Source organism: Protopterus annectens, chromosome 2.part0, assembly GCF_019279795.1.
Source record: "Protopterus annectens isolate FY-2018-M chromosome 2.part0, PAN1.0, whole genome shotgun sequence".
Lineage (NCBI taxonomy): Eukaryota > Metazoa > Chordata > Ceratodontiformes > Protopteridae > Protopterus > Protopterus annectens.
Window position 1 is genome coordinate 1,712,987,579 of NC_056728.1, and position 13,978 is coordinate 1,713,001,556.

Consider the following 13,978-nt stretch of genomic DNA (forward strand, 5'->3'; position numbering starts at 1 on the left):
GTGGCTTGAGGAATTTGGGTATGAAGATTGTTAATAAATAAGGAAAAGAGTAGGGGTCCTAAGATGGAGCCTTGGGGTACTCTAATATTCACTGGGTGGGATGTAGAAAGATTGTTATCCCAAAGTACTGCTTGCTGTCTGTTTTCCAGGTAGGACTTAAACCATTGTAATGCTTGTGGGTCAAGTGATTGGGCTTTTAGTATGTCTATAAGTATATTGTGGTTTACCATATCAAAGGCTTTTGAAAGGTCAACAAATAGTGCAGAGGAGAAAGTGTTATTGTTACGATTTTTGTTTATGGAGTCAGAAAAGGGCAACAGGGCAGTGGTTGTGCTATGGAATGGCCTGAAGCCATGTTGGCAGTTGGCAAGTAGGTTATTTTGGAGGAGGTGGTCAAGTAGTTGTCTGTGAATGCATTTCTCCACTACCTTAGCTATTGGAGAGAGTAAGGCAATAGGCCGAAAGTTGGTGAGTTCAGTAGATGACCCACCTTTATGTAATGGGATGATGTGGGATACTTTCCATATGGCAGGAATTTTGTTTTCTAAAATAGTTCTATTGATAAGGATGGAGATGGGGTAGGCTATGGCTTTTGCAGCAATTTGCAGGTATTCAGCTGGCAGACAGTCAGCAGATGGGGTGCAAGGTTTTAGTTTTTGAAGGAGATTACAGATTAGGGATGTAGGTACAGGTTGTATTTGAAAGGTGGGAGAAGGAGTCCTAGTGGAATTTAATGGGCAAGTGGTCATAGGTGGAAGAGTATTGGCTAGGGTTTGAATGGCTTCAGTAAAGTAGGTATTAAAGACGTTGGGAATCTGGTTGGAGTTATTATGGTTGAATCCTGCTGGGGCATTAGTTGAAGAGTGTCCTGGCTGAAGAAGTTTGTTTATACTTGTCCAGAATTTTTGTGGATTTTGTGGATGGGTTTGTTGGAGATGAATGAAATACTCTTTTTTGTCTCTAAGAATAGCTTTCTTGGTGGCATTTCTTAACTGTTTAAAGTAAAGGTGATCTGATGGACATTTGGAGGCTCTCCATTTTGCCCAGATTTTATTTCTAAGGAGGATGTTTTGCCTAGTTTGTTTTGTGAGCCAGGGGGCAATTTTGGTTTTAATACGTGAAGAGAGATAGGGAGCGTGGCAGTCTAGGATTTGAAGAAATTTAGTGTTAAAACAGGTCACTGCTTAATCAAGTTCAAGATGAGACATTGGTGACCAGTCACAAGCTTTCAGTTCATTTTGGAAGCTGTCTGGATTAAAAAACTTTTTGGAGCATGAGGTTTTAAAGTTGTTACTAGTTGGGATATGAACTCTTTGTTTAATAATGTAGGTTAGCATGTGATCACTGATATTGTCAGGAAGGGTTCCTGATTTATAGGTATCAAGGTGGCTGTTGATAAGGATCCAGTCTAGGATGGTTGCTTTACTGCTTGGCTTATGGATTCTAGTTGGAGTGGTTATAATTTGTGAGAATCCATACAGATTTATGTGGTTAGTTGGATTAGGGGAACTGCAGGTAACCCAGTCTAGATTAAAGTCACCTAACACTATGGTCTCCTGAGGTAGATGGATAGAGAGGTAACTAAGTATGTTTTCAAGAGTATTTGTATTACTTCCAGGGGGGAGATATGCGCAAATTAGATAGATAGATTTGGAGTTGTTGATTTGAAGTTTGGCAGTAAGGGTTACTGAATTGGTGTCTGGAGGTAGTAGTATATTGAAGGGTGATACCTGGAGTTTAGATTTGTACAAAATGGCTATACCTCCATCCTTTTTGGCTTTACGGTCACATCTTAGGATGTTGTAACCAGGAGGGGTAATCTCCTTGTCCAGGGTTGAGGGCTTTAGCCATGTCTCTGTAATACAGAGAATATCAAATGAGTAAACACCTAAGAGTGCATGTAGGTGGGTTATTTTATTGTTTATGCTACAAATGTTAAGGTGAGCTATGAGGGCCTCTGCCCACTGATTTGGGGGTAGGTCCAGCCACCCACTTGGTGTTGGCAATGTGTAGAAGTGAAATCTGTATCCCTGGGACACTATATTTAAAACCCATTTGTCCTGGGTAATGAGTTCCCAATTCTTTGCATGAAGAGCAATCTTTCCCCCCAAAGGGGCAGTCAGTTAATAAGTGCTTGGAAATTTTAAAAGGAAGTCATTGAGACAGTTTACCATAGGGGGGAGTCTTATTATTCCCAGACTCGAAAGTGTAGGCCCCCCACTGCTTAGTTCTGTGAGTTCCCTGGGACTGAAACCTGTTTTTTTTTTGCTGTGTCTGGGTTTGGCTTGAGAAGACCTGGAAGGGGCTGGAAAGGACCAATTCTTAGAGGGCCAGTGCCTACTAAATCTAGGAGGCTGAACTTGTAAAAAATCTTTTAACAGTTTGCATAGACTTAGCTTTATCTTCCATCTTTTTAAGAACTTCCTCAGTCTTGTTGCCAAACAGGTGGTCCTGATTTAAAGGAGCATCCAGCAATTTAGCTTTAACATGATCAGGCAAAGATTGCTTCATAAGCCAAGCATGCCTTCTGAGCACAGATCCAGTAACAGCAGCCCTGCAAGAGGCCTCTAATGAATCAAAACCACATTGCAAAGTATGTTTTCCAACTTGTTCGGCAGAATGCATTAAATCCTGTAATTCTTTATTTTCCACACAGTCAGGAATCAACATCATTTTCTGTTTAAGCAGTCCAATAACATGTTGCTTATACTTTAAAATATGAAACTGGCAGTTTAAAGCCCTAATGGCCAAGATTGCAGATGTGTAAACCTTCTTATCCCATCTATCCAGCGCCCTGGAGTCTATCAGAAGGTGTAGGATTTTTAGCAGTAGAAGCCTTAATGCCCTTGGGCCCCTGTGAAATAGTCTCTGGATCTGCAATAGGATTTTTGAAAAGGAACTTGTGGGACTCAGGGACCCTGTAGTATCTGTCAGGTTTTCTGGGAGCAGAGACAGGGAATCAGGGGCCAAACTAGATTCTGAAAAAGCATCATCAACAATGTCTAGTACAGGAGGAATAGCTAAAGGCATATGCTGAGGTAGGAGAAGGAAATCCCTAAGCCTCTTTTCTGAATCAGAAAAATCCTGGCTTTCCCAGTGGAAATGCTCCCTTAGAGTATGTAAGGTTTCCCCAAAAGAAAAATCCTCAGGAGGGAAAGCAGAGGGAATAGAGTCCTCTGCATCAGAATCTTCATAAGTAGGTAAGGGCAAATCCAGATCATCAGAAGAGTCAGAAAAAACAGAATCCTGATCAGAACATTCATAATCAACTTCAGTCCTGAGCCTCTTAGAAGGGGGGGGGGGGGGTTGGCTACCCCTAATTAGAGTCATTAGATCTTCAGCCATTCTTATCATTTGTTTTTTAGGCATAGAGGCCTAAGCATGTGGCCTGGGCGTCGTTTTTTTAGACATGAATCGATATTTAGGCCTAAGTAAAGAAGGAGGCGTCAATTTAATATGCAAGTCCATAGGCCTGAATACACCCTCAGAAGCCAGTGCCTGCACAGCGGCTCTGGACCCATCCAAGGTAGAGACATCCGCGCGTTCCATAGCTGAAGCATCTCGCGGCATACTGGACTCCGAATGGGTCTCAGTAGAGGCCTGCAAATCAGAAGTAGAGGGTATCAGGGGCTACGAAAGCGCCTCACTGAGTACCGGCGAACTGGCGACTGGCTTACGAGAAGCGTCATCGGCAATATTGGACCTTGGCGGCCTGTCTCTGTCTTTATCTTTGCATTTTTTCGGAATCCAGGTAGTCGGATGGCTAACCGACGACATTTATGGATAATTAAACCGAGAACCGAAGTATTTAGAGGTGAAAATATACCGACAACGGATAGTGCGCTGAATAAATAAAGCACAAAACCGACAGCAAGGTACGTCGTGGTCAGGCCTAGGCAAGGAGTACAGTACGAATGAAAATCTTTATGAGGTATTTGCTTTCCACAAGTAATGCAATTATTAACGTTTACTTGACATCGGTAAGGAGCAAGAAAAAGTTTCCCCAATGGGGTACTCAGCTTTAGTTGAAGACTTCGGTTCTGAAACTCAAAAATGAAAATTTCAGGAGTTGGATGACTGGCACTTGCGAACTGCTTCTGCTTCAGGCACCACATGGCAAGAAAGATTCATGTAATGGCATCGGCTGCATGTTTTATACCCCTGATGATCTGACGTCATGGAAGAAGGACAGCAACTGACGCAGGACCCAAGACTTTGTTAATCAGGCCGACTGAGGGTTACCGACAAGCAGATAACCCAAATGTAATGACTGCGACAGTGAAACACAAAGAACATCTATTGTAGCAACTAAAAATGACTGCCAGTTCTCCTCCTGAGGGTCAAATGACACTATTTCCATTACAAGTGTTCTTATACTAGGGCAGTGACACTATAGCATGGAATGCTATGTATCTTTAAATGCTTTATTTTAATATACATGCGGCAATATCCTATTGGTTCATTGTATCACTACATCATAAAGCATACAGTATTTTACAGTGATACTACACTTAATTTTATTCTGATGAAGTTATTTCTTTTTTACAGATGAAAGTGTTTAACCAAAGAAGCTTACTGAACTATTCGTGATATCTATGTTTTTTTTTTATACCACTAACTTTATGAATCGATATAACAATCCAACAATTTTTATAATTTTGGTGTTATCTGTAACAGTGATGTAGCTGAAAGGGGCCTTGTGAGGCCAGTCTTCTCACCTGAAGTGTATATACAGACTTCATTCTCCCTTAACACACATGCTATGGTTCTACTTGGTAAACCTTCTGCAGCTGTAAAATAACTTTTGGAGACTCTGAGGAAGGTGCCCATCAATGGTACACAGCCTTAACGTTGACAGATGGACAAACCAATATTTACGTATTGTTTTTGAATGGTTCAACGAATAGTTCTATAGTCCCTGTAGTGAAAACAACTAAGGCTAAAGTCCCTCATTCTGCTGAGCTAGATGAGGATGTACTTGTTTCTTACATTACACAGTTGTCTTTTACTACACATTTTTCATATTTCACTTTCCTCCCTCTCTCTCTCTATCCATATTTTGTTTGAGGAAAGCTTTAATTTATCAGGGTCCTTTTCCTGAGGTCTTTTCAAGTCTCTTTAAACAATTCTTAGTTAAACATGCTGACAGTGCCTTAATCTAGCTTGACTCTGCAGCTTTACCTACTTGTTTACATACAACACAATTATTGGGGGGCTTTGTTGTATGTGCCCAGACAAAAAAGGCACTGTAAATGAGACTTGATATGTGCTACATATCTACTACAAGCACAACCACTGCATGATTTAGTAGAGGAAGACAGACTTTGAAACATTTACTTTTGCATATTTTCTGTGAAAATCTAATATATGAAGTAGTATGCAACTGCTAGAAAAAGGAAGCATCTCCAAAATATAGTCAAGTATCCACTTATTTCTCTATGGTAAGAAAAAAATGGAGAGTGCATGCCAGCACTGCATTTGTATGGGAGTCGTACATCACCTGCTAGTACCTTTACTGATAACAAACCAGCATTAGCTTTAAAAGGGAAGTATACAGCTAAGGAAAAAAATAGCCAGACTAGCTCAGGTTTGAAGTCCAAATGTTATAGTTCACTTTCTCTGTGACCCTCCCCAAAGAAAAATCTTACTTTATAAAATCACTGAAGCAAATGTTCTCTGTATTCTGTTATCTACTGGTAAATGCTATTAATAACCAAAAATTCAGTCAGTCTTACTGTTTACACAGAACCTTATTTTATTGCATCTGCTTTTTTTCTACTGCTTCCTTACCCTAGTGTCATTTAAACAACTTTCTTTTTTGCTATCATAGCAACTTAAGCTTAGCATTTACTACTTCCAAACACAATATGTACCTTTTGCCTTCATGCTTGCCAGCCAAAGTGTTCCCCTATCAGGTTCAGCCTAGTCAATGCTCATGAAGGATATATCTAATACCATACCAAGGTGAGGGCCACCCAGGAAACCCATCATCCAGGCAGCCATACGGGTTAATTGCCCCAACCATTCACAGGCTATCAGCTTACACCATAGCCTGGCCCATTGAAAGGTTCCTGTTTTCCACATCAGTGCTCGTTAGACCTGCCAGCACTGGAATCTCTTTGAAAGAAAAACCACCACTGGTCCTTCCTTTGTTGCTCCACCCACCAAATGGCTCCTTCTCTCTCTCTTTGCCACCATTAGTCCTGAAGCAGAGCTCTCATCTACATTGAGTGCTTGGATATTTCTCTTGACATACCCACCCTAACTCCTCCTCCTCCTCTGCTAGTATCATGGTCACCTGCATCATCACAGTGGCTATCTATCCCCTTCTATCCCATGCCTTTACACTTGTTCACATCCAGAAACAAAGGATACCATGACTTATTTGATACCCAAAAATCACATCCTCAAGCCATCTGTGTTACATAGGTTCATAGGTTCATACTAGGCTATCTGCCCTGGGGCAATTATAAGCCTAGCCCGATTCTGTATGGCTTACTCCACCCCTTGATTTGAGTATACTGTGCCCTTTTTAAGGTTTAGTTTACTGTGCCTCTGTCTAATAGTGACACGGGAGTAATCCCTGGGACAAACCTACGATCCCCATCCACTTATCGAGATTCTTCTTGAAGAGATTCAGTGAGCTGCTCTGCCTCACATGAACTGGAATTCTATTCCAGAGCGAAGGGAGCCTCTGGGTTATGAACCTGTCCCTCCAGCAAGTTCTATTTGTTTCTGTGCTGAGGTTCAAGTCCCTCGAGCATGTGGCTCTAAGGGATTTAGATTTACTGAGGTGGAGCATGTCCATTAATTCTGGATTTGACATAGCTTTGTATGTCAGGCATAGATCGCCTCAAGTAGGCAGTATGCAACTGAGTAGAGCTGGAGTTTTTAACCGAGCAGCATATGGCATCTGTTTGAGACCCTTGATCCTCTTGGTGAGATACTTTTGGGGTCTTTCTAATTGCTGCAGGTGTCAGGTAAGGTACATCCCAAAAGGGGCATTGTATTCTATGATGGGCCTGATGAGGGATGAATAAAGGGCACGATTACCTCTCTTGATCTAGATGTGAAACCCTTCGTGATGAGGTGGGCTATGTAGAAGGTCTTTCTAACCACTTTGGCAATGTGGTTTTCAAAGGAGAGATTGCTATCAACTTGGGTCCCCAGGTCCCTAATAACTTTCTCTGTACTTAATGGGTTTCTGCCTATGTGGTAATTTGTGGGCACATTGTTTTTGCCAAAGGGTATGACTATACATTTTTTGGCATTTAGCTTTAAACCATGGTGCTGGCACCAGTTATCTGTCTCTGTGAGACCTTTTGAAGGATGTTTGTGTCAGCTGGAGAGTTGATTATGGCGCCCAGTTTGCAGTCGTCTGTGAACTTGGTGAGCCATAGTCCTCCCACGTTTGCCTGTACCTCGGAAAAGTATATACCGAACAAGAGTGGTCCCAGGACAGAACCCTGTGGGATGCCACTTGTGACCGGTTTCGAGTCTGACATGGCTCCAGCAACTCTCACTCTGTGGGTTCTGTCTTTGAGCCAGTTTGCGACCCATCTTGTGACATAGGGGTTTATATCTAAGCTGGATAGCTTGTCTATGATGCCCAAGTGGGGTATTGTGTCAAATGCCTTTGCAAGGTCCAGATAGGCTGTGTGGACTACCTTCCCTTCATCTATGGCTTTGGTGACTGTTTCAAAGAAGTCAACCAGGTTCAAAAGGCAGGATCTGCCCTTGACAAAGCCAAACTGGGTAGGATCTAGTGTCTGTAGGTCCCCAATGTCTTTGTTTATGAGCTCCATGATGATCCTCTCCATAGCCTTGCAGACTAAGCTAGTCGGGCTTATGGGGCGATAGTTTCCAGGGTCCGTAGAGGCTCCACCTTTGTGGAATGGGACTACTGTTGCTGTACGCCATTCTGTGGGCACATATCCTGCAGTGAGGCTGAGATTGTACAGCTGTTTTATTTGAGGGATTAGTTCCTCTTGTAGTTCATGTAGGACGCAACCTGGGACGCCATCTGGTCCCATGGAAGCAGTCAGGGCTTTAGCCCTCTGGGCCACAAATATGGGTTGTATAATGTTTACTAGTGTCATAACAGTATGATCGTAAATTACTAAGGCCAAGTTTGTTAGAAGATTCTTCACTGTAGAAACAGATAAAGTTCCAGGGGGAGTATTTGTTACCTTATATAATAAGTAAGAAACTGACACTGTGGGCTGTAAGGCCCATCTGGTAGAAAGACAAGAATGAAAACATGATTACATATAAATCAATGAACGAGATTTGATTAGTTTCCTCAAAATTAAAAAAAAATAACATTGAAGAAAGATAACTGGATTTGAGCTGTTAAGATGGGTAAATACAAGACTGAGTTCAGGAAGCATCTCTTCATGCAGAGAGGGGTAACAAGATGAACTTTGCATTCTAACAGGAAGGACAAAAGTGAAAGTGTTATGACAGATCAAGAATGATGGGGGAATAGCCTGAGTCCACGGCACAGAGGAAAGTGCCCTGATTGCAATCCATGTGATCTGAGTTCTGTTATCAGCTTAGACACTGAACAAACCAGTGTGTGTGTGTGTGTGTGTGTGGGGTTGGAATTGAAACAGTTAAGCCGGCTTCCCCATTCCCAGAGGAAGGGTGGTACTCCAGTCTTCTGCAACACTGGAGCCTGCTAAGAATGGTAGGACAGCATGTGGTAGATAAAGTGGTGACATGTGCTGGCCTTCTGCCAAGCTCCTTCAGCAGTAACCCTCAAAGGGGATGTGACTTCCTGCTAACAGCATGTATGTGACAGTGTGCATATCTGCCCACTGGAAGAAGTCACTACACAGTCCTTGTGTGCCATATCAGCCCCAAATGGTAAGAGTTATGAAAAAAAATGATAGTTGCCTATATGGCAGCCTCTCACAAAGGAGGATTGACTGGGTCAGTTGGCTTTAACAGAGGTTCACAATTGGCAGGCAGTGGGAAATAGACAATAAAAAAATGGTGTGGATGTGCTAAAAGAAGAGTCATAAGAAAGAGACTGGATGGGGGGGGGGGTGATGATGTTAAGGATGTAAATGTACATAGAGAAGCTGCTTCCCAGAAAACTGCATAATACTATATAGTAATACTATATGGTAATGTCCTTTAAAATACATACAAGAAGAAAATACACAACTGAAATCAAGTGTAGCCTGTAAGAAACAGTTAATGTCTGGTAACAATGAGAAATACATTACAACTAAATTTATTTTAAATTTGTTTTAATGGCACCTCTTACCTTAAGTATTTTGTGCTGTGAACTAAGTGCACCATATCTGTTCATAGAGTCTTGCTATGAAAAAAAAAAAAAGAAAAAAAGCAGCAAATTAGTATGATTAAATACAATACTAGAGTACTGCTCATAAAAGTGCAATCAACTTTTGCCAAAAGCCAGTGTAAAGACTAAACTAAAGGCTACTGTCACTGTTTCAACATACAGAAATAAAGGCACATGCACATTTCTAGTGATGCATTTCAGGTGTGTGAAAGTCAGATTATACATTTTGTTACTAAAATTTGAGATTTTTTTATCCTATCTGAAAAACAGTGTAAAGCTGGTAGGGACAACAGCCTATAGTTCCTTACTGGGTGTTGGCTAACCTTCCAGCAATAAACATATTAAAAAGACCACCAGAGTCCACAGCCATGTCTAGCAGTCTATGCTCTTCACCGTGAAACACAAGGGCCATGGTTTAACATAACATTTTTAATTTCACTAATGATCAACGTATAATTCACATCAAAAGCAACTTGCATCCTTACATTATTTTTTAAAAAAATGTACTTAGAGTAGCAATATCAGTATTCCAAGGTTTAATTTGCTGGTTGAAAACTAAGTTAGTACAGTTATTTAAAATCCCACAAAAAAAAAAAAGAACAAGAATAATTTTCTATCAAAGTTTCTGCTGCAATACATGTATTAATAGCAGACAAAACAATGGAACATTAAGTCACAACAATGACTACCTCCTGAAACCGCAAGAAATCTGGGCAAAGCCATAAAAACTGGGGGGACAAAGGCTCAAAAATGTGACGCTTTTTAAATATTGCTCTAATAAATTTGGAAAGTTGATGTGATAAGTTTTGCATTATCATGAATTTTCTATAGGGTATGAAGTTTAAAATTCAAATGTCTGTCATTATTTTACAGCTTCAATCCTCAATGATTTGCCAGAAAACCAAAATATTTAACAGAACACCAAAATTATGAGGCAAAAATCTAAACAGTTGTGGGGTATGCAGCAGTATACCTGCAATAAGTAACAGCTATAGTATCGCATCTCTTGATACCTGATGTGTTAACAACTGAATTCATCCTTTCTTCTTCTGCAACTTGACATTTTTTTCTTTGAAGTTCCAGCATTTGGTGAAATTTGCTTTCTACAAGTACATGATGTAACATTGTGCATTACAATAAAAACAAACTCAACCCCTAACCAGTTTGTCCTAACCATTCAAGAAGCACACTTCTTGCAAATGAAATAGGAAATAAAGCAGTGAATATTTGACACCTATAATATCTGCAAATGGTAAGTAAATTAAAAAGTTGTCTGACTTGTAAAAACTTCCAGCTGCATCCATGGGATAGAGCTATCCAAGAACAGGATGATGGTAGAATCATATCTACACCCCCACCCCCTTCCCAGAAGGACCCTTTTGTATATCAACATGTGTGGTTAATATGCATCAGTTCTAACAGGGACTCACCTTAAAGGGTCCTTGACTAAATTAATTTCAGCCAGCTAAACTCAACAGGGTAAAATGAGCTGGACAACTGCCAAGAGAAACCTGACTCCTGGATTCATGATTTAGGCAATGATGCTTAGTGAAGGCATGAACCAATGCTTGAGTGATCTCAGCACAAATGACTACAGTGGAGACAGTTCTTAAGCTGTACTGTAAAGAGCCATGCCTATAGTGAATCTCAGCATTCATTAACAAGTACTACTTGTAAGGAAGAGTTCCAAAATGGCTGCACAATCCGCACCAGAATGACAGTTCGACCAGTGTACCAAATGAAAATGGTATGAAAAAGCCAGTAAAAGTTAACTATTTGGGTAAAATTCAGTGAGTGGTTAGTCACTACACTGACTGTATGTGAGCAAAGAAAAAATCTGGAGGAAGTGTAAGAAAGTCAACTTGAAAAACAGATGAAAAAAAACTTTAGTTAGGAAAAACTTAGCAGTTGTTTATCAAAAAGTATATCAGGTTTTTAGTTACTGGCTAATAAGTGCACTGCCTGGATGCCAGCAAAGAAGACATTTAGAGAACCTGAATGAAAATCAATCACAAAAGATAAGAAAACACTGGCTGGGAAAGAATCTTGCAGCTGTTCAGCAAAACACAGGTCAAGCTCCAGCTTTGCTTCAAGACATGACTTCCAGTAAAATAAGTCAAATGTGCTCAGAGCTTATTAAAATAAACAAAACACAGAAGGAATACATCAACTCAAATAAGAAAAGGCTGAAAATATGGAAGAACCTTTAAACACATATTTACATGAGTTGATAAAACAGCAAAAACTTAGAGGTTGAAATGAAGAAAAGGTTAGCTGGGTATGAGACTGCTCAAGAAGAAATGTTTACAAAAATGGTAGAATTAAAGGACAGAGCACGTATGGAAAACATTTTTTTTTGCTGCATCAAACTGGAAAGAAAAGAATATTAATTTTATGAAAGCACAAATAAGCAATTTGACTGGTATTCCACAGCAGGAGTTGTTAATTGAAAGAGCACATCATGTGTACACTCCAAACCTGGCCATGAGAAAGCACCCTCTAATAATAAAAATGCAATTTTAACAGCAGAAAGGAGTTGATTCTGACAAAACTGTGGCAGAAGGACAAAGTACTAAAAGGTGGAGACAGAGTTTTTGTGGAAATTGATTACTCATTGTACTCCAGGCAGAAGAGGAGTACATTTATTCCAGAAATCAGGGAATGTAGAGAGGCAGGTGTGAGATTCAAGCTGTTATATCCAGTTATCTTCAGAATATTTTTCCTGCAGGGTGAATGCCATTTTTGGTGCAGAACATGCTAAGGAAGAAATACAGAAGTCTGTCCAACAAAAAGTAAGTTATCAAACAGAAGGGGACTCTGCTTCTTATTATTTTGATAATAAAGTTCATAGACAGACTATGCCAGTGAAACCTTTTACAGTGTTCCAAAGGAAATGCTTGAAAGAGAGAGAAAAGCACAGTAGTTGACTAGAAGAACCAGGAGTACTTTGGAAATGAACCAGAGACTGGAGTTGGGAGATGAAGATCAACAGGAAGAAAACCGGCAACTCAGAAATTAATGAATAGATGTGAGATTACAAAGCATCAACCACATTTGTGAAATATGGCAGAACAAGGAAGCCTGGAAATATTAAATGTTTTTTGACTTAGTAGGGGACTCCAAAACATATGCCTTACTTGACATCATTAATGTTTGAAAGAAAACTAAGGAGAGGGAGGAGAAGGAGGGAAAAAGTAACTATAAGTAAAACAGTTTTATTTTTAACAGTATTTTTATAAAACGTGACATATATTGCATGCTATATAGTAAAGCAATTTCAGTTATTTTTGTGTGTTATAGGGATACTAAAGTAAACAGGTACCCTTTTTTACTACTTCTTTCTGTTTTCTTGTTTTCTTCTAATTTTAAGAAATTCAGGCACTACAATGTAAAAAGAGAAGAAAGCCTGGACAAGAGCATTTTTAAGATAATAAGATTTAATCTTAGGTTGTTGAGGTGACAGACAGGTTGTAAAAGTATACACAGCATGCTATAAATACAACTGGTATGCTTTTTCTTAGTTTTGTATAGGGGAATGACTGGATTAAGGCCCATGGCTTGACAAACAGTTTTAAGTGGGACCAAATATATAAAAGAGCACTGAATGTAATGAAAAGTTTTCCTTTAGCAAATAAATGTTCACAGTGCAGCATGAGATGCTTGTAACTGAAAGTGACTGTGTAGCTGGGTCTCATGCTTCTATGGAGACAATCTGATGAGGGCAATAAAAAAAGATACTTTTTTTTCGATGGCTAAACAATAATGTTTTTTCTGAAACCATTCAAGTTGTTTTCTACATCTGGGAGATGAATAAAGTTAAGACAAAAACACACAGCACTTATTGTAAAAGCAGAAGTTGCACCATGAGTCTTAGCATGTATAACATTCATTATAGGTCAATAAAGGTCTAAGTGTAGCTGTCAATCTGAGACAACTATTCCTATTAGGAAAGTTAAACTTCATTATTTGAAGATGTACATAGTTTTGTGTTTTTTATTAAGTTAATAGGTTGTGTGTGTGTTCCCACTAATTAGCTGATGTTATCCACTGTTTGCAAAGGAATTTTTCTTTTCTAACTGGCCCTAGCCAAGATGTCTTAAAACTCCAACAGAACATAAATATTTTCATTAAAACAAAAAGTCTTGTCAGATGTGACATAGGTTCAAATGGATATAACAATAAATAACTGTAAAAAAGATCAACCTGCCATACATTAGTGTTTTGCATGTAACACAAAAGCTAAAACTAGACATATTGAAAAAATGCTGTTCTACATAACAGGTGGGAATAATAACTTCTTACCATAACGGCAATACTTCCCTTATCTTTGAATGTGAATTATCTCACAGGTATAAACACAAAAATAGAGAATAGTGAACAGACCTCTCAACCAATCAGGGACAAATTTAAACAGAATCAGGGAAAAGTCAAGAAAAAATCAGAGACAATCAGGGACACTTTTAAAATATTAGTGCTATTAAGTTGAAACATTGAGAGAATAAGAGCATATGAATTAATACACCTTTTCTGAAGTAAAAGAAGTGTATAACTCTTAATTATTGTCATTATTCATTAAGTGTAATTCACCACCTTTCTGCTCAAAGTCAGTAGTTTTAGGAGGGATTCAGAGGGACGGAGCAGATATTTGAGTCAAAATCAGGGACA

The 13,978-nt window shown here is 39.5% G+C and overlaps 1 protein-coding gene across 3 annotated transcripts in view; it reads right to left on the bottom strand.

The window, feature by feature from the left end:
- LOC122793591 (Golgi integral membrane protein 4-like) overlaps positions 1 to 13,978 on the bottom strand; it is a 1,583,571-nt gene that overhangs the window by 917,684 nt on the left and 651,909 nt on the right. For all 3 annotated transcript variants that reach the window (XM_044061762.1, XM_044061761.1, XM_044061760.1), the window contains exon 4: positions 9,275 to 9,328. In XM_044061762.1, coding sequence (XP_043917697.1) covers positions 9,275 to 9,328 — 54 coding nt within the window. The remainder of the gene's footprint in view (positions 1 to 9,274; positions 9,329 to 13,978) is intronic.